The sequence below is a fragment of the Macaca nemestrina genome, chromosome 1, assembly GCF_043159975.1.
Source record: "Macaca nemestrina isolate mMacNem1 chromosome 1, mMacNem.hap1, whole genome shotgun sequence".
Classification (NCBI taxonomy): Eukaryota; Metazoa; Chordata; class Mammalia; order Primates; family Cercopithecidae; genus Macaca; species Macaca nemestrina.
The window spans coordinates 33,789,814-33,816,375 of record NC_092125.1 but is presented as its reverse complement, the minus strand read 5'-3'; the positions used below and the strand labels follow the sequence as shown (position 1 = coordinate 33,816,375).

General features: G+C 34.4%; 1 protein-coding gene across 9 annotated transcripts in view; it reads left to right on the top strand.

Moving 5' to 3' along the window:
* Positions 1-26,562, top strand: part of COP1 (COP1 E3 ubiquitin ligase) — a 281,153-nt gene that overhangs the window by 194,624 nt on the left and 59,967 nt on the right. For all 9 annotated transcript variants that reach the window (XR_011611267.1, XR_011611266.1, XM_011746116.3 and 6 more), the window contains 3 exons: positions 7,189-7,306; positions 8,256-8,380; positions 9,564-9,724. Coding sequence is in view for 7 of the 9 variants with exons in the window: in XM_011746116.3 (XP_011744418.1) it covers positions 7,189-7,306; positions 8,256-8,380; positions 9,564-9,724 (404 nt within the window). In the remaining 2 variants the exon portion in view is untranslated. The remainder of the gene's footprint in view (positions 1-7,188; positions 7,307-8,255; positions 8,381-9,563; positions 9,725-26,562) is intronic.

Below are 26,562 nucleotides of genomic sequence, written 5' to 3'. Positions count from 1 at the left end.
CAATTGCTTTTGAAGTTGTCACATCTATAGAAACATCTGTCATTTGATAACTCCTGTAAAAACCTTCGTGCGTTGCGCAGTTTTTAGCTACTGTAATACTTTTGTGCAGTACACAGTGACATAATTTAACCTTTACTTATATGCCTTCATCTTTTACATATTACACCCCTTTTGTATTCACTTGAGAATACGTTAGTATATTATTATACAGTACTATGTTATTTTTATAGTATCAAATTATTCTCACCTTATGAAATAACTTGAGAAATTACTTATTAAAATGTTTTTGATTGTGAAATATTAGAATATTGTTACTCTTTAATCCAACTGAAAATCTCCATGGAAAAATACGTGTCCATACCCACAGTATTGTTGAAAATAATCAGATGCAGTATCACAGTTGTGTCAGATTCTATTTCCAGTTGGGCAATCAAGGACACAGCCAAAAATTGAAAACAAAGTTCTGGACAACGAAACAGCCACAGGTGGGGGTCAAGAAGCTCTGACATGTACCTAGTTGTAGAATGCTACGCACATGTGCCAGGTGTAGTGTGCATATCCAGGAAAAACTGCACAGAGCCCCAATCTTCACCTCTGGTTGACCATGAGGCTCTGTGTAAGCAGGAAGTGAAGGCTAAGGCAGATTTAAGCTTTGAAAGCATTCCCCAACATACACGCAAATCCCCTTGGCAAAGGGTAGAAGACAAGGAAATCTTGTTACTACTAAGTGTTGCTGACCCAGGAACAACTCCTACTCAGCTGGACTTAAAAATAAAAACAAAAATAAACTCGTTAAAGATGTCTAATGGCTCCACGCAGTAGGAATTATAGGCTGAACAGATTTAGTCCCAGGGAAGTCATTAAACCACAAACAGCAACACCACCAATAGCAGAAAGCTGAGCTAGAAGAAAACCAGGAGGAAGAACTGAGTCCACAATTGCCACATAATATTTTCCAAAATGTCTGCTTTTCAGTAATAAAAGGTATACACAAAGAAGAAAACTTCTTAGTAGAAATTATCCTAGCTATAGGGCTTATTAAACAGAGACTTTAAATTACCTATTACAAATATATTCAAAAAGGTAATTAAACCACAAAGAGTTAAAGGAAAAATATGACAAATATACTTTATCAAATAGAGAATATTAACAAAAATAAAAACAAATAAAAATTCTGTTGTTGAAAGTATCATAACTAAACATGAAAAATTCATTAGAGAGGTTCATGAGAAAATTTGACCTGTCAAAAGAAAGAATCAGTAAACTTGGAGATGGGTCAGTTGTGATTATCCATTGTAAAGAATACAAAGAAAAAAGAATGAAAGAAAAAATGAACTTCAGAAACCTAGAGACACCATCAAGCATGCCAACATTTGTAGATTTCCAAAAGATGAGGAGAGAGAAAGAAAGAGGTAGAAAATATTTGAAGAAATCATGGCCAGTATTTTCCCAAATTGGATGGAAAACATCAGTCCACACATCCAAAAAGCTCAGTAAACCGCAAACAGGTAAGATGTACACCTCAACTCATCATAGTGAAACTCTTGAAAGGCAGGGAGAGAATCTTGGAAACAGCGATCAAAAAGTCGCTCAGCAAGTACCAGGGATCCTCATTAAAATTAACGTTAACATTTCTGATGATTTCTCATCAGAAATCATGACTGCCAGCAGGCAGTAGGATATGTTTAAAGTATTGAAAAGAAAGGATTGTCAATAAAGAATTTCATATTCAGCAAAACTATTCATCAAAAATGAAGGGGAAATTAAGATATTCCCAGATAAATTGAGTGAGTTCTTTGTCAGGAGACCTACCCTATAAGAAATAGTAGAGAGAGTTCTGCAGGCCGAAATAAGGGGATACTAGACTGTAATGTAAGTCCACAAAGTACTAAAGAGAACTGGTTAAGGTAATCATATCGGTATATAAAAAAGATAGTTTAGATGAATTTTTTGTAAAGAATTTTTATTCTGATTTAACCCTTTCCTCATTTGCCCTGAGAATACTTGCTGGCGGCACTTGCAGCTGCAGTTGTTTACCCTGAGATAACTTTGTCACGAAATATCTCACTTTTATTATTATTTTTACATCACTCTAGTATATCAACTTTGGAAACAACAGACATCATTCTATCTATAGCATTCTATCTTTAGTAGTGGTATTTCCATTTATACAAATGAAAATCGAGAAAATTTGACAGAGAATTACTATACTCAATCGCTGAAAATGTCAAATCCTAGAAAACATAACATTCTTATGCATGATGTTAACATCATACTCAAATACTTGCTTGCCAGAGGTTCATTTGATGAATCCAATTTTTTGGAAATAGATGATTCTGATGATTCAGACAATTCTGATGTTAGTTCTCTTTAGAAATAACTCCCAAGAACAGTTTTATATTTTATTTTCACACTAAAATTCAGTCAGATTTGCAACAGCCTTGAAGAGAGTGTTTATGTAAAATTAAATGAACTTTGGCAGCAAACTGCACTTTCTTTTTTCTAAACTGGAAAAGGATTGAAAGACAATTGACTAAAATAGTAATTCTAAAACTGTTGATGAATATATAACATAGAAAGATGTAGTATGTGTGGCCATAATATTTCAAAGGATGAGGAGGAAAGGAGCTGGAGCTATATTGCAGCAGAATTTTGACATAGTATTGAAATTAAATTAGTGATCATCTGAACTAGGTTATTTTAATTTAGCATGCCAATTATAATCCCCAGAAAAACCACTATGAAAAATAACTGCTAAAATTTACTAAAACCTAAAATGATACACTAGAAAATATCTGTATAACACAAAGTAAGGTAATAATGGAGGCATAAAAGAGCAAATAACGTAAAAAAAATAGCAACATTGCAGGTAAAAATTCTACCATATACAGGTTGAGAACCCTTTTTCCAAAATGCTGAGGACCAGAAGTGTTTTGGATTTCATTTTTTTTATTTTGGAATATTTACATTGTAGAGTCATACAAGGTATAATGCCATTTCAATCAATGAGAGACCGCATATATGACAGTGGTCCCATAAGATTAAAATGGAGGTGAAAAATTTTATACTTCTAACATTGTCATAGCCATTATAACTTCATAGTGCAGACATTACTCACATGTTTGCAGTGATACTAGTGTAAATAATTCTATGCTACCAGTTAAATAAAAGTATAGCACACCTACAGTGAACTCACTTTTGACAAAGTTGCCAAGAACATACACTGGAGAAAAGACAGTCTTTTCAATAAATGCCAAAGGGAAAACTGAATATCCATTTGCAGAAGAATGGAAGTAGACCTCTGTCTGTCACCATATGTGAAAATCACATCAAAATAGATTAAAGATTTAAATCTAAGACTTCAAACTACAAAACGACTACAAGAAAACACTGGGGGAAATCTCTAGTGCTTTGGTCTGAGCAAAAATTTCTTGAGTAATACCCTACAAGCAGCCAAAGCAAAAATGGACAAATGGGATCATATCAAGTTAAGAAACTTCTCTGCACAGCAAAGGAAACAGTCAACAAAGTGTGGAGACGACCCACAGAATGGGAGAAAATATTTGCAAACTACTCATCTGACAAGTGATTAATCACCAGAATATATAAAGAGCTCAGACAATTCTGTAGGAAAAAAAATCTAATAATCCATTTAAAAATGGTTAAAAGATTTGAGTAGACATTTCTCAAAAGAAGACGTGTAAATAGCAAACTGGTATATGTAAAAGTGTTCAACATCATTGATCATCAGAAATGCAAATCACAGCTACAATGAGATATTATCTCACCCCAGTTAAAATGACTTTTATCTAAAAGTTAGGCAGTAAACCAATGCCGGTGAGGATGTGGAGAAAGAGAACCCTTGTACAGTGTTGGTGGGAATGTAAATTGGTACAACCACTCTGAAGAATGGTTTGGAGGTTCCTAAAAAATTAAAACTAGAGCTACTATATTACCCAGCAATCCCACTGCTGGGTATATACCCAAAAGAAAAGAACTTATGTATGAAAGAGCTATCTGCATTCCCATGTTTTTTTGCAGCACTGTTGACAGTAGCCAAGATTTGGAAGCAAACTATGTATCCATCAACAGATGAATGAATAAGAGAAATTGGTGCATATACACAATGGAGTACCATTCAACTATTTTAAAAAAAAAAAAAAAAGGATGAGATTCTGTCATTTGCAACAACATGGATAGAACTGGAGATCATTATGTAAAGGGAAATAAGCCTGGCATAGAAAGACAAACATCACAGGTTCTAACTTATTTGTGGGATCTAAAAATGAAAACAATTGAACTCATGGACAGAGAGAGTAGAAGGATGGTTACCAGAGTCTAGGAAGGGTAGTTGGACTGTTGGGGGAGGTGGAGGTGGTTAATGGCTACAAAAAATACACAGAATGAGTAAGATCTAGTATTTGATAGCATAACGAGCTGACTGTAGTCAATAATAATTTAATTGTCCATTTTAAAATAACTAAAAGTGTATAATTATATTGTAACACAAAGGATAAATGCTTGAGGTAGATACCCCATTCTCCCATGACGTGATTATTAAGCATTGCATGTCTGTATCAAAACATCTCATGTTCCACTTAAGTGTATATACCAACCATATACTCACAAAAATTAAAAATAAAACATGTTCAAGAAGTCTAGCACATACAATTACATATACTACATAATACTTGATAAAGATAATAAACAACTATATACTTGTTTGTTATTTACTTTTTACCATTATTATAGAGTGTATTTCTTACACTTGTTTTTTTCAGTTACTATATAATAACCTGAGACCCTTCAGGAGACATTCCAGAAAAAGGCATTGTTATCAGAGAAGATGACAACTCTATGCATATCATTACCCTTGAATACTTTTCAGTGGAACAAAATGTGGAGGTGAAAACAGTGATATTGGTTATCCTGATCCTGTGTAGACCTAGGCTAATTTTCTGTTTCTTAGTTTTTAACAAAAAAGGTTAAAAAGCTTTTTCTATTTTAATTTTTTAACTAATAAGGATATATAAAAAGGAAATACTTTTGTACAGCTGTACAGTATGTGTGTGTTTTAAGCTAAGTGTTATTACGAGAGTCAAAAAGCTTAAAAAATTAAGTTTATAAAGTTAAAAAATTACAGTAAGGTAAGGTTAATTTTTTACTGATGGAAGAACACTTTTTTACAGTAAATTTAGTGTAGCCTGGGTATACTGTTAACGTTTTAGGCCTTCATGTTCATTTACCACTAACTCACCCAAAACAATTTTCAGTCCTGCAAACTCCATTCAGGGTAAATCCCCTGTATAGATGTGTACCATTTTTTACCTTGTATATTGTATTTTTACTGTAGCTTTTCTATATTTAGACACATAAATATTTACCATTGTTATAGTTGCCTACAGCAGTCAGTACAGTAACGTGATGCATAGGTGTATAGCCTAGGAGCGCAGTAGGCTATACCATATAACCTAAGTGTGTAGTAGTGTGTACCATCTAGGTTTGTGTAAGTACACTGTATGCTCACACAATGACAAAATTGCTGAACGATACGTTTCTCAGAGTGTATCTCCATTGTTAAGTATGCATTATTGTACTTGCTGTTCAGCATCTCAAATCCAAAATCCGAAATGCTCCAATGAAGCATTTGGAATTTTGATTGTCATGTTGGCGCTCCAAAAGCAAGGATTTGGGATTTTTGGATGTGCAACCTATTAATATATTGAATGTAAGTATGTTGAACATTGTAACATTCAGAGATTGGCAGAATGGGTTTACAAAAAAATTAGAATCCAACTTTATGCTATCTACAAGAGATAGACTTTAGATTCACAGACACACGTAGGTTAAAGTAACAGGATGAAAAAAGATACACCATGTAAGTAGTAATCAACAAAAATGGTAGAATGGCAGTATTTAGGTCAAACAGAAAATACTTAGAGTAGAAACCGGTACTAGAAACAAAGACATTTTATAATGGTAAAAGGATGAATAGTGAAAACATACATCAATTATCAACACACCTAAAAACAAACTTTTTGTAGATACATGAAAAGAAAATCTACAGTATTTAAGGGAAAAGTAGATAATTTGACGGAAGTTGTTGAAAAATACTCCACTTTCGATATTTCATAGAAAAACTGGACAGAAAATCAGCAAAGTTATAGAAGTCTTGAATAACATTGTCAACCTGACATAACAAACATCCAAAGATCACTTCATCCAACAGTAGAAGAACACACATTCTTCTCAAGCAAGCTTTAAACAGTCTCCAGGTGAGACCATATTTAAGACTGAAAAAAAGTCAATAAATTTAAAGTGAAGACATACAAAACAGTTTTCTGTCAATAAAATGATTGAAGACGTACAAAACAGTTTTCTGACCAAAATGGAATTAAATTAAAAATCAACAATAGTTGCTTTGAGACATCTGCAAGTATTTGGAAATTACATGACACATTACTAAATATCTCATTAGTCAAAGAAGAAATAACAAAGGAAATGTAAAAGGATTTTAAACTGAATGAAAATGGAAACACATCGTATCACAATTTGTGGTGTCAGCCAAAGCAATGTTTGTAGAGAATTGTGTATCCTTAAGTGTCTGTCTTTAAGAAGAGTAACAAAGCTAACTGAAGACAAGCAGTAGGAAGGAAATAATAAAGATTATCATAGAAATTAGTGATAGAGACAGACAGGAATAGAGATTGCCTATGATGGTGGATGCCAAATGAGTGATCTTATTGGAGTGCAGAAATATTATAAAACTGATTTATGGTAATGGTTGAACTGCTGGTTAAATGTAGTAAAGATCATTGAATTGCATGCAATACTTTGAGCGTGTGTATTGTATATAAAATATGTCTAATTTTTTAAAGCAAATGTGGGAAATAAGATTATATAGCATTATGTTTATCCAGATGTCCCATAATGTTTATATTAACATTTTTTAATGACGCCACTAAAACATAGATTGATTTTTAAGTTTCCAATTATTTTGACCTCTTAATACTCTCTTTCTAGAGCCAGTCTTATTTTTGAAAAGAATTCCTTTTTCTTTGTTTTCTGGCTGTTAGAGATTAGACATTCTATGTGAAACTTTTAATGAAAAAAACAAAAACCAGTTTAAATTAACTTTGCTTTCCATTTCTGCGTTTACTACATTTATCTAATTTTGTTTTGGTTTAGATCACTGTGTCCACTACTATGATCTTCGTAACACTAAACAGCCAATCATGGTATTCAAAGGACACCGTAAAGCAGTCTCTTACGCAAAGTTTGTGAGTGGTGAGGAAATTGTCTCTGCGTGAGTATTACTCCCCTCAGAGGTTAAGGTTAATACAGAGCTCTGTACTTAAACACCTACCAGTTTGTAATGTCACTGAAGATGTATGTAAACTATAATATTGGAGTATATGTGCTTTTTCTTAAATAGTATTTTTTTATCTTGTCCAATTAAAATAGTGTGGATTCTGGTCTGTATTGTGCTCTACTATATGTAAATTGTGGATACAATCCTGAAGATACTGGTTTTTTTATATATGCTCCCCCCTTAACTCATCCTCCTATGTTTAATTGCATTTGAACTTCAGATTGGATTTTAGCTATTGCTTCTTAAGAAGAGATAAACAACATAGTCGATGCAATATAATGAAAAGTATTTTATTTATTAAAGTCAACTAATGTGTTATTGTATATTTTATCTAGTTGCAGTATAGTGGTAGAATTATTTTTGGTTTTAAATATTACTTGGTTGGCTTTTACACTGACATGTTCATTCTCTGTGATTTCATGGTGATTTTAAATATGTTGAAAAGAAAACTTTTTTTTTTTTTTTGGCACAGAGTCTCGCTCTGTCACCCAGGCTGGAGTGCAGTGGCGTGATCTCAGCTCACTGCAGCCTCTGCCTCCCAGGTTCAGGTGATTCTCCTGCCTCAGCCTCCCAAGTAGCTGGGACTACAGGCACATGCTACCACTCCTGGCTAATTTTTGTATTTTGAGTAGAAACAGTTTCGCCATGTTGACCAGGGGGGCCTTGAACTCCTGACCTCAAGTGATCTACCTGCCTCGGTCTACCAAAGTGCTGGGAATACAAGCGTGAGCCACCACGCCTGGCTGACAGATGAACATTCTAACTCAGTCTGGCTCCAGAGACTGCATTCTTAACCAGCAAACTGCATTGCCTCTAATTAGTAGTGATGAGTTTCGTGTCAAGAAATTTTAAATACATTCTTACTCTTTATACTTTTCCTCAGCTCTACAGACAGTCAGCTAAAACTGTGGAATGTAGGAAAACCGTACTGCCTACGTTCTTTCAAGGGTCATATCAATGAAAAAAACTTTGTAGGCCTGGCTTCCAATGGAGATTATATAGCTTGTGGTAAGTAAAACCATCGTTTCCAGGAACTTTTTAACAGGTATTTGTTATTGAAATTGAACTCAATGGAAATAGACTAAATATTAAGTCAGGAAATGGTATGTGCACTCAGAAGATAGTATAATAGACATGATGCCCCAGCATTATTGATTTTCCTTGTGTTGTACTAGAAGAGCATTAGTCCTTCCCTTTTTTATTGTGTACAAACCCTGAACACCTCAAATACCTGAACACCTGATTTTTAACTGTTTTGTAGTTGTTCTCCATTATAACATAATTCTTTAGATACTGCATGGGAGACAGAAAAGGTTAAGTTCTGTTAGTAATATTTCCAATTTTGGAGACATTATATGTCTTCTTAAGCTTGATATTCATTTTCCCTTACCTGCTGTTCTCTCCATGAAGTAATCTATTTGCATAGTATTGATCTGTTATTCTAGGACTTTTATTGTTGATAATTTATACAAATTTAAATAAGAAATAGAAAAATCAAATTTGATATTATTCAAATGCTCTGATATATCTAATGCCTGAATATATGAGCTTTGATCATACTTTTAAATGACTTGGCCTTTATTCAGCAAAGTTGACTTTCTCCACATGTGTATGAGACTGCCAAAGCAAATATCTGGAACAATTATCCTATCTTAATAGATGGCTCAAAAATACAGTTCATAGACCATTAATCAAATAATTCCTATACTGAGAAATGGAAATAAATTGTGTAGGCTATTAAAATCTGCCTATGTAAGTGTTGCCAGTTTCTTTTACCTCTCTAAGTGGAAATCTTTCTAAATGTAATTTCAGATTCTTGCTATAATAACATATTTCTGGTTCTACTATAGACTGTTAGCTTGGTGCAGAAGTTAAAAGTAATGACAAAACCCACAATTACTTTTGCACTAACCTATATAAATGATTTTTATAGGGTAATTTTAGCCTCAGAATTATCAATATTGTCATATCATTTAACATTGATTGTTTCTTTAGATCAGTAAAGTATAGCTTTTGTCCAAGAATCCTTTTCTTACATGATTTCTAATTAGTCCTGTAATCTAGCCTTTCAAATTTGACCATAAAAGATCTTTGAGCTAAAACTTTGGGTGATAATTACTATTAGAATGTGATGTCCTAATTCCGAGTTTTCCTATTCTAAAATATTATTATTATTATTATTTGTTTTCAGGAAGTGAGAATAACTCTCTGTACCTGTACTATAAAGGACTTTCTAAGACTTTGCTAACTTTTAAGTTTGATACAGTCAAAAGTGTTCTGGACAAAGACCGAAAAGAAGATGATACAAATGAATTTGTTAGTGCTGTGTGCTGGAGGGCACTACCAGATGGGGTAAGTTTTCATATCAGTTTTTTCACCTTGGGATCTCCTATTATGCATTATGTATACACAGGGTTTGATTAAATTTTAAAATATAAATTGGTGAGTGGTATGTACTATTTTTAAAACTTTGTAATGTGTCACCAAAGACAATAGGCATTTTAGGTAGTGATTGAAATGCACAGTAATAGAGCAATGTAATGGTGTCATCATGTCCCTCTGTGACCCATAGCATCTAGTGCATATCTCAGTTATAACGATTAAAATATTGTCTCTTCATATCTCTTCTGTAAGACTGGAAAATCCTCCAGAATACACATTCCGTCTCATCTTCTTTATTGATTATGTGCAGTATATGCTTGATAAACATTAAGCTGAGCTGGTATTTTAATAGGGAGAAAAAGAATTGGTGCAGGTAAAGGAGAGTGGCCTATATGGTGCTCTAATTAAATACTATTTCAAAGTAGAATTGCTTTCTGCAAAATACATTTATATATGAATATTTAAGCATATTTAGTATATTGATGAGAAAGTTATGCTACTAGGTTGTATGAAGAGAAGTTGCCTCAAACTTTTCACTTATGTTTTAAAGTATAAGGTTTTTCATAAGTTATATAAAAAAATAATTCTTGTTACTATCTTGATTTATATAAACATGAGTTGTTAGTATTGTATTTTTAAAATAGCTTTTTAGGTGCTTAGTTAGGTTTATTTTTGACAAAATAAAATTCTGACAAAATTCTGACTTGATATGTAATTTAAAAATCCAAGTTTCAGGTATAGTTTCACTTGAATTAGATATATTCTATTGCTGTCTTAAAGTTTGCTAATTGACAGACTAGGTAATTTGGACCAACCCTTCCTCCAAGTAAAATTAGAAAAGTAGGACCAAATACATGTATTTTAAAAACAAGAACCTATTTGAAAGCATTGGAAAGCAAACAAGACAAGACACAATTACTGAATTTGGATTGTGACCCTGGCTTTTGAATCTGCTTTTCCCCTGTGAGCATTTGTCAGTTTTGGTGGGGTGGTTAAAAGCACTTATACTAGCTTCACAGGGTTGCAGGGACTGGAGCTCAGTGCCTGACATTGTGTGAGTGACTACTTTTTTTTAAGTCCCCACAGGGGTATATTATAGGAGAAACCAGAAGATAAGCCTTCGTAGAGATTGCATCTGAACTTTTTATCAGTCTCTGAAATTGAATTGAGGTGACCCTTCATTGCTGATATTCACAGGATGCAAACTTAAATCCTCTCTGAAAAAAGATGAGATCATCTAAGTGCTTTATTTTTTTTCAGTTTTGTAACTACAATAACTAGGGCACAATAAAAAATAAACAGACATAGTAAAAGATAAGACAGCATGAATTAAACCAGCCTAAGCAACAGACTGTAGAAACAGTCACAGCAGCTCTAAATATTGGAGTTCTCAGACAGCTTGAAAGTAGCTATGCTTATAAGATGAAAGACAAGATTGAAAATTTTAACTGAGAACTGGAAACTATTTTTAGAATGAAAATATAATTCTGCTCCTGGCCCCTTCCAAATTTCATGTCCTCACATTTCAAACCTAATCATGCCTTCCCGACAGTCTCCCAAGGTCTTAACTCATTTCAGCATTAACTCAGAAGTCCAAAGTCCAACATCTCATCTGAGACCAGCCAAGTCCCTTCTGCCTATGAGCCTGTAAAATCATCAGCAAATTAGTTAATTCCTAGATAGAAAGAGAATACAGGCATTGGGTAAATACAGCCATTCCAAATGGGAGAAATTGGCCAAAACAAAGCTACAGGCCCTATGCAAGTTCAGAATCCAATGGGGCAGTCAAATCTTCAAGTTCCAAAATGATCTCCTTTGACTCCATGTCTCACACCCAGGTCACACTGATGCAAGAGGTGGGTTCCCATAGTCTTGGACAGCTCCACCACTGTGGCTTTTCAGGGTACAGCTTCCCTCCTGGCTGCTTTCACAGGCTGGCATTGTCTGTGGCTTTTCCAGGTGAATAGTGCAAGCTTTCAGTGGATCTACCATTTTGGGGTCTGGTGGATGGTAGCCCTCTTTTCATAGCTCGCCTAGGTGGTGCCCCAGTAGGGACTCTGTGTGAGGGCTCCCCTCCCACATTTCCCTTCTGTACTGCCATAGCAGAGGTTCTCCATGAGGGCCCACCCCTGCAGGAAACTTCTGCCTGGTCAGCCAGGCATTTCCATACATCCTCTGAAATCTAGGCAGAGGTTTCCAAACCTCAATTCTTGATTTCTGTGCACACGCAGGAACACCACCACATGGAAGCTGCCAAGGCTTGGGGCTCGCACCCTCTGAAACCATGGCCCTGGTTCTATGTTGGCCCCTTTTAGTCATGGCTGGAGCAGCTGGGACACAGGACACCAAGTCCCTAGTCTGCACACAGCATACGAACACTGGACCTGGCCCAGGAAACCACTTTTTCCTCCTAGGTCTCTGGGCCTGTGATGGGAGGGGCTGCTCTGAAGACCTCTGACATATCCTGGAGACATTTTCCCCATGGTCTTGGGGATTAACATTCGGCTCCTTGTTACTTTTGCAGATTTCTGCAGCCAGCTTGAATTTCTCCCCAGAAAATGGGATTTTCTTTTCTGTTGCATTGTCAGGCTGCAAATTTTTCAAACTTTGGTGCTCCATTTCCCTTATTAAACTGAATGCCTTTAACAGCATCCAAATCACTTCTTGTATGCTTTGCTGCTTAGAAATTTCTACCAGGTACCCTAAATGATCTCTCTCAAGGACAGAGTTCCACAAATCTCTAGGGCAGGGGCAAAATGCCACCAGTCTCTTTACTAAAACATAACAAGAGTCCTTTTTGCTCCATTTCCCAGCAAGTTCCTCATCTCCATCTGAGACCACCTCAGCCTGGATTTCACGTCCATATCAGTATCAGCATTTTGGTCAAAGCCATTGAACAAGTCTCTAGGGAGTTCCAAATTTTCCCACATTTTCCGGTCTTCTGAGCCCTCTAAACTGTTCCAACCTATGCCTGTTAACCAGTTCCAAAGTCACTTCCACATTTTGGGGTATCTTTTCAGCAGCACCCCACTTCTGGTACCAATTTTCTGTATTAGTCCATTTTCACACTGGTGATAAAGATATAGTCAAGACTGGGTAATTTACAAAAGAAAGAGGTTTATTGAACTCACAGTTCCACGTGGCTTGGTAGGCTTTACAATCATGGTGGAAGGTGAAAGGCATGTCTCACATGACAGCAGAAAAGAGAAGAAAGTTTTTGCAGGGAATCTCCCCTTTTTAAAACCATCAGATCTCGTGAGACTTATTTACTATCACAAGAACAGTTTGGGAAAGACCTGCCCCTGTACTTCATTTACCTCCCATCGGGTCCCTTCCACAACATATGGGAATTCAAGTTGAGATTTGGGTGGGGACACAACCAAACCATATCAGAGGAGTCGTTTTCATTCCTTTAAGCCATCAGATTTTCTTTTTGACAGATAATAATTGTAAGTATTTATGTGGTACAGTGCGGTGTTTTCATACACATGTACATTATGGAATGATTAAGTCAAACTAATGAGAATATCTGTCCTCTCACATGCTTTTTTTTTTGTGGTGGGAACATTAAAATCTTATTCTTTTAACAATATTGAAATATCCACTACATTTTTGTTAGCTACAGTCACTCTGCTATGCAATATATCTCAAAAATTTACTCTTTTTGTCTAATTAGCTGAAACTTTGTAGCCTTGGACCAACATCTTGGCATCCTCCCACTCCCATCCCCCACCTCTGGTAACTACCATTCTATTCTCCATTTCTCTGAGTTCAGTTTTTTAAGATTCCACATATAAATGAGATCATGCAGTGTTTCTTTCTGTATGTGATTTATTTTACTTAGCATAATGTCCTCCAGGTTCATGTAAAGCTGAATAGTATTCTATTATATACAGTTTAACCTTGAACAACGTGGGGACAAGGGGCACTGACCCTCCACTCAGTTGAAAATTCGGGTATAATTTGATTCCCTGACCCAAAAGCTTAACTACTCATAGCCTACTGTTGACTGAAAATCTTACCAATAACATAAACAACCAACATAAGCTAGAGAAAATAAAATATTATTAAAATCATAAGAGAAAATATAGTTACTGTTCATTAAATGAAGTGAATCTTAAAGGTCTTCATCCTCGTCTTCACATTGAGTAGCTGAGAAGGAGGAGAAACAGATGGGGTTGGTCTTTCTCTGGAGTGGCAGAAGAGAAAGAAAATTTGCATATAAGTGGTTCCTCATAGATCAAGCCTGTGTTTTTTCCAGGATCAGCTGTATACCATGTTTTCTGATCCATTTATTTGTTGATGGACACTTAGGTTGATTTCGCATCTTTGCTATTGTGAATAATGCAATGAATAATAGAGTGCACATGTTTTTTTCAGTATCCTAATTTTAACTCTTTTGAAATTGAAGGGGGATTCAATGCCCACAAGTGTGATTGCTAGGTCATATTGCCATTCTGTGTTTAGCATTTGAGGACCTCCATATTATTTTCCATAAAAGCTGTACTGATTTACATTCCCACCAACAATGTTACAAGAGTTCCCTTTTTTCCAAATTCTTGCCAACGCTTTGTTATCTTTCATCTTTTTTTAACACACCCCATTTCACAGGTGTCATTTGTCTTTTTGATGGTAGAAATTCTACCTGGTATGAGGTGATATCTCATTGTGGTTTTAATTTAAACTTCCCTGATGATTAATGATATTGAGCATTTTTTCATATACCTGTTTGTTATTTGTATATCTGTTTTTGAGAAATGTTTATTCAGATTATTTGCTCACTTTTTAAGTGGGTTATTTGTTTTCTTGCCATTTAGGTGTTGGAGTTCCTTATACATTTTGGTTAACCCCCTAACTGATAGATAGTTTGCAAATATTTTCTCCCAATCCATATGTTGTCTTTTCACTCTCTTCCTTTGTTGTGAGGAAGCTTTATATTGATAGTTTGATGCATTCATGCTTGTCTATTTTTGCTTTTGCAGTTGTAGCCAAAAAAATTTTTCAGACCATTATGGAGCTTTTACCTTATGTTTTCTAGTAGTTTTACAGTTTTCAGTCTTATGTTTAAGCCTCTACTCATTTTGAGTTGATTGTTGTATATGGTGTGAGATACTCAGCTTCATTCTTCTGCATATGGCTACCCATTTTTCCCAACACCATTTATTGAAGAGACTGTCTTTTCTCCCAGAGAGATTCTTTTTTCTTCCTCCCTGGCCTCCCCAGAGGGATTCTTGAAAGAAGACAGAGAGAAAATATTGTCAGACTGACAGCTAACTTCTCAATGAAATAGTGGAAGCCAACAGACAGTGAAACAAGATAGTGTGGGAAGGAAAATATTTGCAAACCTAGAATTCTACGTCCAGTGAAAATCTCTAGACAGTGGTAAAAATAAAGACATTTTAAAATAAATAAACCTGAAAAATTTTCAATCAGCAAACCTAAACTAAAGAAAACCTTAAAGGATATGCTTACACAGAAAGAAAAAGATTCCAGATGAAAGTCTTATCTTTTTTATTAACACTGATTTATCTAGAGACTGGAGTTAGGTAAAGGAACTTATATATGTTCTATATCTGTGAATCTATGACATGACTCTTATCTGAAGCTATTGGAATGAAATATGAAGTGTTTTAAGTATACAAATGAATATATTTGTTCCTATGTGATGATGCTTGTGTAAAGGGACACAATATTTTTGTTGGGGGTAGACCCTGAGTCAATAGTAACTTTTGCTGAGGCTGCAGATACCCTATTGTTTTGTCGGCTCTGAACCATATCATACATGCTTACCTACTCACCAATCCTAAGTGGATAGCTAATAGTAAAAGGCAGTACTTGTAAAGTACTTATTACTCCTTTAGCTCTTCAGAAGTGACCCCAAAAAGTACACTGTATCCTCAGGAAAAAAAGCAGCGGACATTTTCTGTTGTGGCTTGAGACACCAGGAATCATATTAAAAGTTTCTGTAGCTCTGGGGTTGGGGGAGGCAGGGATCAGGATAACAGATTTCCTAATTTCCCTCTCTGAAACCAAGTGCAGCAAAACTTGGCTTGGGAGCCCATCAACTATGCTATAATACTTTCTGTGGAGATTTATAACTATGCACCTTTGTTTTCAGTTATATCATTAAATTTTATTCTCTCTATTCTTATTTCTAACAAAACTTTTTTGTTATATGATGAAATACTGTTCTGAAGCATTGAACTAAAACTTTGTGTTCTTAAGCACATATTTTGCTTACCTAAATTTCTCCTGATTCTTGGCCTTTAAAAATACTTGCTGAATGAATTAATATACTGTCTTGTACTGTATTTGCATTCATGTAACCTGCAAACTCCTCAAAAAAAGACATCATAGTATTCTGAATAAGAGCAGAGCCAGGCTACCTAGGTTGAAATCTCTCAGATTCTCCACTTATCAGCTGTGTGACCTTGCTGAAGTTCCTTAACCACACTGTGCTTCAGTGTCCTCGTCTCTAAAGTGCTGATATTCATAGCCACTTATCTTCTAGGGTTGTTATAATGCTAAAATGTGGTAATGCACGTAAAACATTTGGAAGAGTTCCTGATACACAGCAAGAGCGATACGTGTGTGCTCTTAGTATTATATTTTTAATTACCCCTAGCATTACACAACATGTTTGTACATAATGCATAATTAATATGTAATTTTTGTAATGAATGATAGAACCCTTCAAGCTTGGCCTTTATCTTTTTTGTTGCATAATTAAATGGTAATTAATTGGAACCAAAGAAATGCTGTAGTGGAATTGGGAGATACTTCTAATATCTAATAGGCTCACTTGAAACTAAATGGTAATAATTAATTACCATTTAAGAAAAACAGTTTTGCTGACATGAACCATTCCTATATACATATATAATTACTTCAAAATTACCATTTTGCCCCTTGGGATATAATTTCCAACTCATTTTGCCTATTTTCAAAGGCAACAAAAATTTTTAAATGTGTGCAACTACAAGGAAGTAGGCGTTTATTATTGGCTTAATATTTTTATTAGATTTATATCATGTTCTCCCTTCCCTTCTTCATCACATTATGACATTTCACAACTCAGTCTTTTTTTTTTTTTTGAAGACATATCTACTTTCCAAATTTATGTAAGTTTTATCTAAGACAGGAAATCTTTCCTTCTTAGTAACATTTTTTTGGGGGTGTGTAAAACATCAGATTTCAGTAAACTAGAAAAGTAAAGCACATTTGAGAAGCCGTGCAATACTGTATTCCAGTCTGCTTTCATTAAAGTGCAAAAGATGTCCATAATAAAATGTATTTATACCAATGGTTCTCAAAACTGATAATCAGAAAACCCTTGGGCTCTTTCAAAAACAATTAACAAAGCAATTCTATTTTTAGACCCATGAATACATATTTTGGGGGAGAAAGAAGGAGGGTATAGATCTGTATTTTGAAAAGTTCACCGGGTCTCCTTGGGAAAGTATATGAACAATCATGTTTGGGAACAAATGAATCATGTTACCACTAGGAAAAAGTTTGTTATACATCCTAACCAAGAAACCTAAATGGTTCTTAAGCATCTGCTAGCAGAAACAATTATAATTATGAATACCTAATGTCTGTTAGATTTTGCTAATCCCTCACCTACCTCAGGAGGAAACAAATCCAAAAAAGTAAGACATGTTCTTTTTTATTTGTATTAATTAAAAAATGCTGCTCCTAAAAAATACTAACTAACCACACTTGTAAAGATATTTCTTATCTTAAATTCTTCAGTGAGTGACGAGAAGACAACATAGAAACTTCTTCTCTTTTTTTCTTCCTTCCTTCAACTCTGTTTCTCTTCTTCCTTTTATCTTTCCTTTCTTTTATTCTTTCCTCTGACTGGATTGTTTATAACCCTTTAGAAAATTTTCCTGACTGGAAGAGGGACAATCTGAATGAACTTTTGTCTATCTTGGGAGTAGAAGGAAAGAAGATTCTGAGCATGGACCCTGACTTCCAGGAAGACTCCTATCTTCTCCTTAGTGCCCCACTCTTCCCTCAGTATACAGAATAGAGTGGGATGGGGAAGTAGAAAAGGAAGGAAATAAGGTGGTAGAAAACTGAAGCAACCCTAGTAATTTATTTCTCTAAGTAAATTATATGAAGTATACATTTTCTTTAACCTTAATATCCACTACTGTGTGGACAGCCTCTGGGAAAACATCTGTTGCATTAGATACTTTATGGTGAACATTATAATAAAATCAACAAAATATGATTTATGGGGTCTGCTAGTTGACATTTTAAATTCTTAATTAGTATCATTTTTATATTTCTGTAATAGAGTTTGACCTATATTAGGATGATTCTTTTCTTCCTCATTTAATCTTTTTTTAAAAAGAGTGTTCTGTGTATGCCAATCTTGAAGCATAGAATTGATGTTAATTTTTAAGCTACTGCTTGGTTTTAGTCCTGCCTTTTTTAAGGGAAGAAAAGAAATAATATTAATTTGAGAGTGTGTTATGAATTAATGCCATTAACCTAACAGTAATTTTTGTTATAATCTCACCATGCTAAAATATATCCAAAATATTTTGAGATGGGAAGGGATTTGAGTTTGGTTTCTAATGTTTATCTTTTGGTAATCCCTACCAAATTTTCATAGTAATAGTAGAAAGAAGGAAAGTGAATATTGGATATTATTTCCTTTAGTTAAAAGCTTTTGATGAATACTATTTGAATTGGTTTAATATGCTGAAGTGTATGTAATGGAAAAACATGATTATTTTCTAAATTGAATAAAATGGATTTAATAAATACTGAAAGCAGAATTAACTAAGCAAAAATATGTATTTTTGGCTTAGAAAATGGATGGCAGTTGCTTAAGAAAAAAGTGTTTTTACTAATTTAAAAATGTCCTATCTGGAGAAAAGAAACATTTTTTTTTTGTATTTTACTTCTACAGTCTCAAATATAACCACTGTTGTTCTCATGACACTCTCCTATATTGATGTGATCTTTATAGGGTTTGTGCCTTTTTTATTTCTTATTCCGTTATTGCTTAAATTCTATTTTATTCACCAGTTTCCCAAATAAAGCTATCAGGGTTGACATCAGCTATTCCCAGGAAAATAAAAAGGTTATTACTGCTGAACACTAGAATAATTTGATTATGTAGATTGAAGAAAAGCCAGTCTGTTATAATTGCTGTAAAGAAGCCTTTGTGCCTGTTTGCATTAGTCTTTTTTTAAACTGTAGATAAGCCGTTTAGTGGGATGAAAATATAGATTGTTTATTTGAATTGTGATCGCCAACTAAAAGATGAATATGAGGGCAGAAAATGAATCTAAATCTTTTGTTTTAAATGATAAAGTCTTTACACATTGTAGAGAATTAAATAAGCAGTTGGTCATACTTTTATTTATGTTCAGGATCTTTTGCTCTCTGATAAAAGTAGAAAGCTTTAGGGAATGGATTGTATAGAAAGTAAATCCTACTTCAAGATTCAGTTCCTTTTTGATAATTTATTGTTTTAAATCCTAAATATCTGAAGCAGTGACTCCATGCCTCACCAAACATATCTTTGTGAGCTGATTTCCAGAGATTGGGAGAAAAAAAGTACTAATAGTTGATTTTGCTTTAAGTGTTTTTTATTTCTCACAACATTCCAAATGTTGTTTGTTTTAGGAGATACAAGAGTTTATCTTTTAATTGCTAAGAAGACTCGTTACAACTTTCAAAAAAAAGTCCTCATGGAACTTACTGGTAGTGTTACCACCTGATAAATATGAAGTTAAATGTCTTATTTCATTGCGAACTATCTAAATATTTTTGTCAGATTCGGAATATGTAACTGAATGTATATAATTCTTTTTTGTAGCAGCCAAGGATAATTTAAGTTTCGCAACTAATACTGATATGCCCTTATCATTTTTTGCTAACCAGCCAAATCTGTATTCCCATGATCATCCTTAATGTTTGTACTAATAGAGGACTATGGTGGTTCAACTAATAATAAGAGGCCGGGCACGGTGGCTCAACCCTGTAATTCCAGCACTTTGGGAAACTGAGGTGGGAGGATCACTTGAGGCCAGGAGTTTGAGACCAGCCTGCCCAACATGGTAAAACCCTGTCTCTACTAAAAATACAATAATTAGGCAGGCATGGTGGTGCACCCCTGTATTCCCAGCTACTTAAGAGGCTGAGGCAGGAGAATCACTTGGACCTGGGAGGTAGAGGTTGCAGTGAGCCAAGATTGCACCACCACACTCCAGCCTTGGCGACAGAGTGAGATTCTGTCTCAAAAAAAGAGTAATTGATGTAAAAACTTATATGGGTATTTGCATTTAAAAATAGTTTTATATTCTGAACAGAATAAAATAGTTATACCTTTCCCAATTAACAAATTAGCCTTGCTACTTCAGAGTTCAATAAGAGTCCCTGTTTATTACCAGTATTCTTATTTCCTCAAAATTTTTTCTTTTGTAAAGGATTGAGACCTTCTAATTCTACATATTTTACATTTTACTGGATTTTTGAGATCTGACAACTGATTTTCCCTTTACTAATAGAATGCATGCAATGTCATTGATAGCAAAACAAATTCTAAGATCCCTTATGGAGATCTCACTGTTCTTACTGGTAGGGAAAGCCCAATTATCATGTAGACTTTACATTCTCCATCAGAGTATCTACTATGTTAAAACAGGTTCCCAGTCATCTTAGAATGAAGAAAACCATTTATTTTATCCAGTGCATGATTGTCCTTTATACATTAAATTCATGGTGTTACATACTTTTGTATCCTTTTCATTTTGTCCTTCCAAATCATTATTTTAGGAATATAGAGAAAAGGGTTGGCCAGGTGCAGTGACTCACACCTGTAATCCCAGCACTTTGGGAGGTCGAGGCAGGTGGATCACTTGAGGCTAGGATTTCAAGGCTAGCCTAACCAACATGCAGCACCCTGTCTCTACTAAAAATACACAAAGTAGCCTGGCTTATTGGTGCATGCTTATAATCCCAGCTACTGATATGGCTGAGATATGAGAATCGCTTGAACCCGGGAGGCAGAGATTGCAGTGAGCCGAGATTGTGGCACTGCACTCCAGCCTGGGTGACAGAGTGTGAAACCCTGTCTCAAAAAGAGAGAGAGAGAGAGAAGGGTCGTTTTTCAACAGTAATAACTTCAGAATGGTTGTGGGTTCTGGCTTTTGGTTTTTTGTTAGTCTTTGTTTAAATGCCATATTAACTCCAAACTCACACATCTAATATAACTAATGGTGATGGGAGTGGGGAAGGTTTTGGGGCAGGGGATAATATTAGTAAATTGTTTAAAGGTATATTTATCCTATCGAATGAAATGTATCAAAAGCATAGGTAACTTGGAAGCTTTTATATATCCTATATATTTTAGATAATAGAGATTTGCATCAACCAAAGTTACTAAGAATGAAACTGTTGGCTCTGAATAGGTGTGAATAAATCCTTAGGAAAAGATCTCCTACCTGCCCTTTAGGTGTCATGTTTCTTACTGACAGCTGTCAATTATTTTTTTTTAATGAGTATGAAATTTTGGTTCTTTGTATGAATTGCATTTGAATTATGCAATTTTGGGGGGTTTTCTTTGTTGGCTTTTCTTTTCTTTCTTTTTTTTTTGGTGGGGGGAGAGGGTCTTGGTCTGTCACCCAGGCTGTAGTGCAGTGCAGCCTTGACCACGCAGGTTCAAGTGATTCGCCCATCACAGCCTCTCAAGTAGCTGGAATCACAGGCATGCACCACCACACCTGGCTGATTTATTTTTATTTTTTTTTAAGATGAGTCTTGCTATGCTGCCCAGGCTCTTCTCAAACCCCTGGACTCTCAAACTCCGACCTCGGCCTCCCAAAGTGCTAGGATTACAAGTGTGAGTTACCACACCTGGCTCAGTTTCATCTTATAATGCTTAACTAAATTATAGAAGTTATGTATCAGAAGAGTCAAATCAAAATTACCACAAACTTTCTTCATACATACATACATACATACATACATACATACATACATACAGTAATGTCTAACCAAGCAGAAACATCTTTAGCATTTAGACCCTCTAACTGTAATTACATCTCATTCAGGAAACCCAGTGTCTTTTTTTTTTTTTTAATCTCTGCATCATCTGTGCTTCAGAGTATTACATTTTCCCACTAATAGAGAACTTTTAGAAAATAAATAATAGAGAAAGTTGGCCTGCAATTCTACCTCCTGAACAGAACCGTAGTTAATGTTGATGTTTGTCCTTCCAGTCAACTTACATTTTTAAAAAAATAGTTTTACAATGTAGGTATATTTTTTGTATCTAACTTCATACATGTAACTATAGCATTTTCTAACCTTCGTAATTTTAGTAGAATTTAAATATATTATCAATTACTATTTGTTAAACATTTAGGCTGCTTCTAATTTTTCTCATTTGTAAGTTTGCAATATTTGGGGGCCTGTTGTTTTCCCCCTTTTATCTTACTATATTTGTGATATAAAATCTTACAAGTTGGGGAAGAAAGCACTAGATTAAAGGATTTAAAATTTTTCAGCTCTTGATATATATTGTTATTTTACTTTCCAGAAAATTAAACTTCCAGTTTATCTTACTATGCTAGCATTGGTTGTAGGGAAGGGAGAGAGGAGGATGATGTAAAGAGAGATAATTCATGTGTATGTATTGATAGTTGCATATAGCTCAGATCTGGGTATAAACCCTGGTTCTGTCACTAGCTGTGAAACCTTGGGCATATTCCTTATCCTGTCTGAGTCTGCTTTCTCGTTTCTGAAGTAAGGTAATACCACTATTTAAAATACCTCAAAGAGTTTTTAGGAGATAAATGAGATTATTCATATGGAACATTTGCACATATTAAGCTTTCAATAAATAGTAGCTACTACTACTAATAAATTAATGGGTAAAAATTGAGAAATTAAAATTGTAACCTCCACCCCATCCTCCTATTTTGCATTGAATTTTGCTTGCATTATTCAAATCTATTTCAGATGTTTCTGGTCAGAAGAAACAGCATGTGCAAAGACTTGAGAATTTGAAAAAATGCGGTGTTGTTTAGAGGCTGCTAGGATGTGACTGAACTGGTGAGAGATAAAGCTGGAAATAGATTAGGGAGAGAGATTTTTAGGGATCATTCTAGACTGTGTTAAGCACCTTGAACCTTACCTGTGCAACTCTGAAGAACTTTAAACAGATTAATTGACATCAATTTTTGTTGTGTGATTTTTTTAGTTTAAATTTTTGAAAAACAAAAATATCACAGCTTGCCAGTAGTAAAAAAGAAAGAAAACAAAACAAAACCAAAATAGTGCAGACAGTGCCTAGGGTAGACTGCAGTAGAGAGGTACTGCTTACAGCATTTTTACTTTGATCCAAGAATCTGAGAGATACCTTTGAGGTTAACAGGATCTACACTCATTAGAGGGATGAAAACTCTAGATTTATAGCCATTAATTAGCTTTGTTGATTTTAGGTAAGTCAGTTAACATGTCTGAGTCTCATTTTCATCTCCTCTAATGTGAAAGCATTGTATACTAGATTGCTATTGCTCAGTGACCATTTGTAAGACCATTTATGCTTACAGTAAGACTACAATGTGTGTACATTAATAAGTTAAACCTAATTTTACCCCGTGCATGCCAGATTCACCAAAATGCTGTCTGAGAAACTCTGGTTTGCATTATTAACCTCTTAATTCAGCTCTTGGACTGATTTACAAATGGAATAATTACCTCCAAGTCTAGGATGTTACTTAATCCTAAGGAAAGAACCCCTCTGCCAGTTCAGCATAACTCACCTCAGTATACAAACTTTCTTGATATTGAGAAGATAGGACAAAAAGTTTCCTAAAGGAAATTTTCTAAGAGATACTGAATTTTGTGTCACTATTTTTAGGAATCCTTATTGAACAAATTGCATTAGCCCTTAAGGACTATGGTTGTAACATATGAATATTTTACAAATAGCAGTGATAAGGAAAAAAATATTAATTTGTAAAAAATCTCACAAATATATTTCGAACCTCTTGTTTTCATGCTCTTATTTCACTCTTACTGTACTGTTGCTGTAATTACTATATATTTTTTTAAGATTTTTATTCTTTGAGATGAGTCTGTGTTACCCAGGCTGCTCTTGAGCTCCTGTGCTCCAGCAATCCTTATTCCTCAGCTACCTAAGTAGCTGGGATTACAAATGTGTGCCACCATGCTCAGCTTGCATTCTTTTTTACATTAACTTTGGCAATGTTACATTGTCAGCAAGTGTTCAGATAGACTTTTTGCTGCCACAGGTTAATAGAATGTTACTACATTTTAGTTTATATTGCATCTTAATAATACCTGTCATGTTCCTCTAGTAAAGAACTTCTGTACTAATCAGTTACTATTCTGAAAGATTATAGATTTAAAAAACAGTAGACTAATGCTTTCTTTTTTTTCTTTGGAACATTGCTCTGAAGTTTTTATTGGACAAACATAACCTACATGTAAAATGAGAGAATCAATGCAGAGGCACTCACATTTCCTAATATATAACTGTAGTTTTTAAGTGTTTGCCTGAATTAGCACACTTCTCACTGCTGTATTAATAATGATAGTAAAAGGAATAAATAGAATGAATAGTAATTCTCACACTTCAAACTGGTGATGAGTTAGTTGATGTGGTTTATTTTCTGGAACTAAACCATTTTTTCTTAAACCCCTTCTTAAATCAAATGCGGATATTAGATTAGCAGTTACATCATTTGATTACATGTTACAGTTCTTTAGGGCTCTTTGATTCCACTAGTAAAAATTTTTAACTTGAGATTCATGGAACACCTACTCCACAAGGATCTTCAGGGCATTTATTACCAATTGAAATCATATGGAAAAGTTTTTCATTTCCTTGCGGGTGTTTTACTAGGAAGAGAGTTTATAGCTTTTATAAGATTCCTAAAAGGGGTTAAATGTTAGTGATTAAAAATCAGTGCTCAAAAAATGTCTGTAATCTGACAAGTTGTCCTGATAAGGCTGCAAATTAAATTGTACTAGGTGTACTAATTACTAAAAGTTACAAATGTTAAAAAATAAATTAATTAAAGTTACAAATATTAGTTGCCTGTTCTTTCTTAGAAGTTTATTAATTTTTAGTTTGGTAGACTTAAAATGAAAAAAAGAAAAAAGGCACACAGTTGTTTAGGTGCTCTTTATTTTACTGCTTTAATTCTTCTTGTCTACTCCTTTCAGTCTAGATTCCTGATGTCCATTATTTTATAATTAAAAAGTGAGGAAGACAGAGTCTGTAACCTTAAGTAACTTTACCTCTCTTGTTTCCTTGTCTCTTAGAGGAAAATAATACCAGACTTCCTCACAAAGTTGTAAAACTCAAGTGAGATTTTTGGCTGTAGGCAAACTTTAATTTACATAACATCACATTTATACAATGTACATCTGTTGTATGTAGAACAGATCAGTTGTAGTGAAGAATTCCACATTTATCTGCTAATGCGTAATTAAAAGGGAATGACTTCATAAACACTGATGTTAATCTGCACATAATGTCACAAATAATATCACAAATGACCTCACAGGTAAATAAGATTATAAAGACATCTTTTCTTCCCCGTCTAAGACTATTAGACCTGTTTATGAAAATAAATTTTGAATTGGGCTTATGTATGTCAGCTAGGTATATTTACACATATATTTTATGAGATTATGCCAAGATTATTAATTTCCACCTTTGAATAAATAAATAAACATGTTCACCTTTTAATGTCAGCTTTTTAGAAAGCATTGTTTGGGTAAAATATCTCTAATTTGAAATGAAAGGACTATATCCATAATTTGTGTATGATTTCACAGTCTGTTAATAATGAGTATGCCTGGTGTTCGATTCTGAGTGTGGTTATAGAGAATTTAAAAAAAAGAATGTGCTGGCCACAGTGGCTCACACCTGTAATCCCAGCAGTTCGAGGGGCTGAGATGAGAGGATTGTTTGAGTCCAGCAGTATAAGAACAGCCTGGGCAACATAGTGAAACCCCCATTTTTATGAAAATTTTAAAAATTAGTCAGGGATGGTGGCACACACCTGTAGTCCCAGTTACTTGGAAGGCTGAGGTACGAGGATCCCGTGAGCCCAGGAGTTTGAGGCTATGGTGGGCTATGATTGCTCCACTGTATTCTGAGTGATACAACGAGACCTCATCTCTTAAAACTTTAAAAACAAATAAATAAGTGTAAAAGAATATGAAATAAAATTTGTGTGTGATATAGGTAAAAAAGTAAGAAAAATATGTTGAGCTGTTATACATTTGCTATTTTTATTTTTTATATTTGCTATTTTTATTAATGAAAAATTCCTGTAGTGTACACCACTGTATTACTTATTTCTTTGCATTACCACATAAGTTTTTTGGTGTAGTAATCTTGATAATAAGAGCCTTACATGGAAAATTTAGTAGATCAGTTGTTAAGAAAATAAAGTGACTACATTTTGAGTGGGCAGTTACACACATGGGTGCTTTTCAGTCAGATTCTTTTTTCTGTTTCATTTTAGTGCATAAGGTTCATTTTTCATCTTTCTCAAAATAAATGGGGAAACAGTTTTACTGCACTGTTTGTTAATTAGATGTTTTTACCTCATCATGAAGGCTGTGTATAAAAACAAAACACCTTCATCCTAAATCTTTTAAAATTTAGAAGGCGTGTTTGTTATGTAGACTGTAAGTTAATAACTGGCACTTTTTAAGTGTTTTCTTCCTCATATTCTGAAGTGATTCAAATGTAGTATTTCAAATAATAAGAAGAGTTTTTCTCATTTATTTCT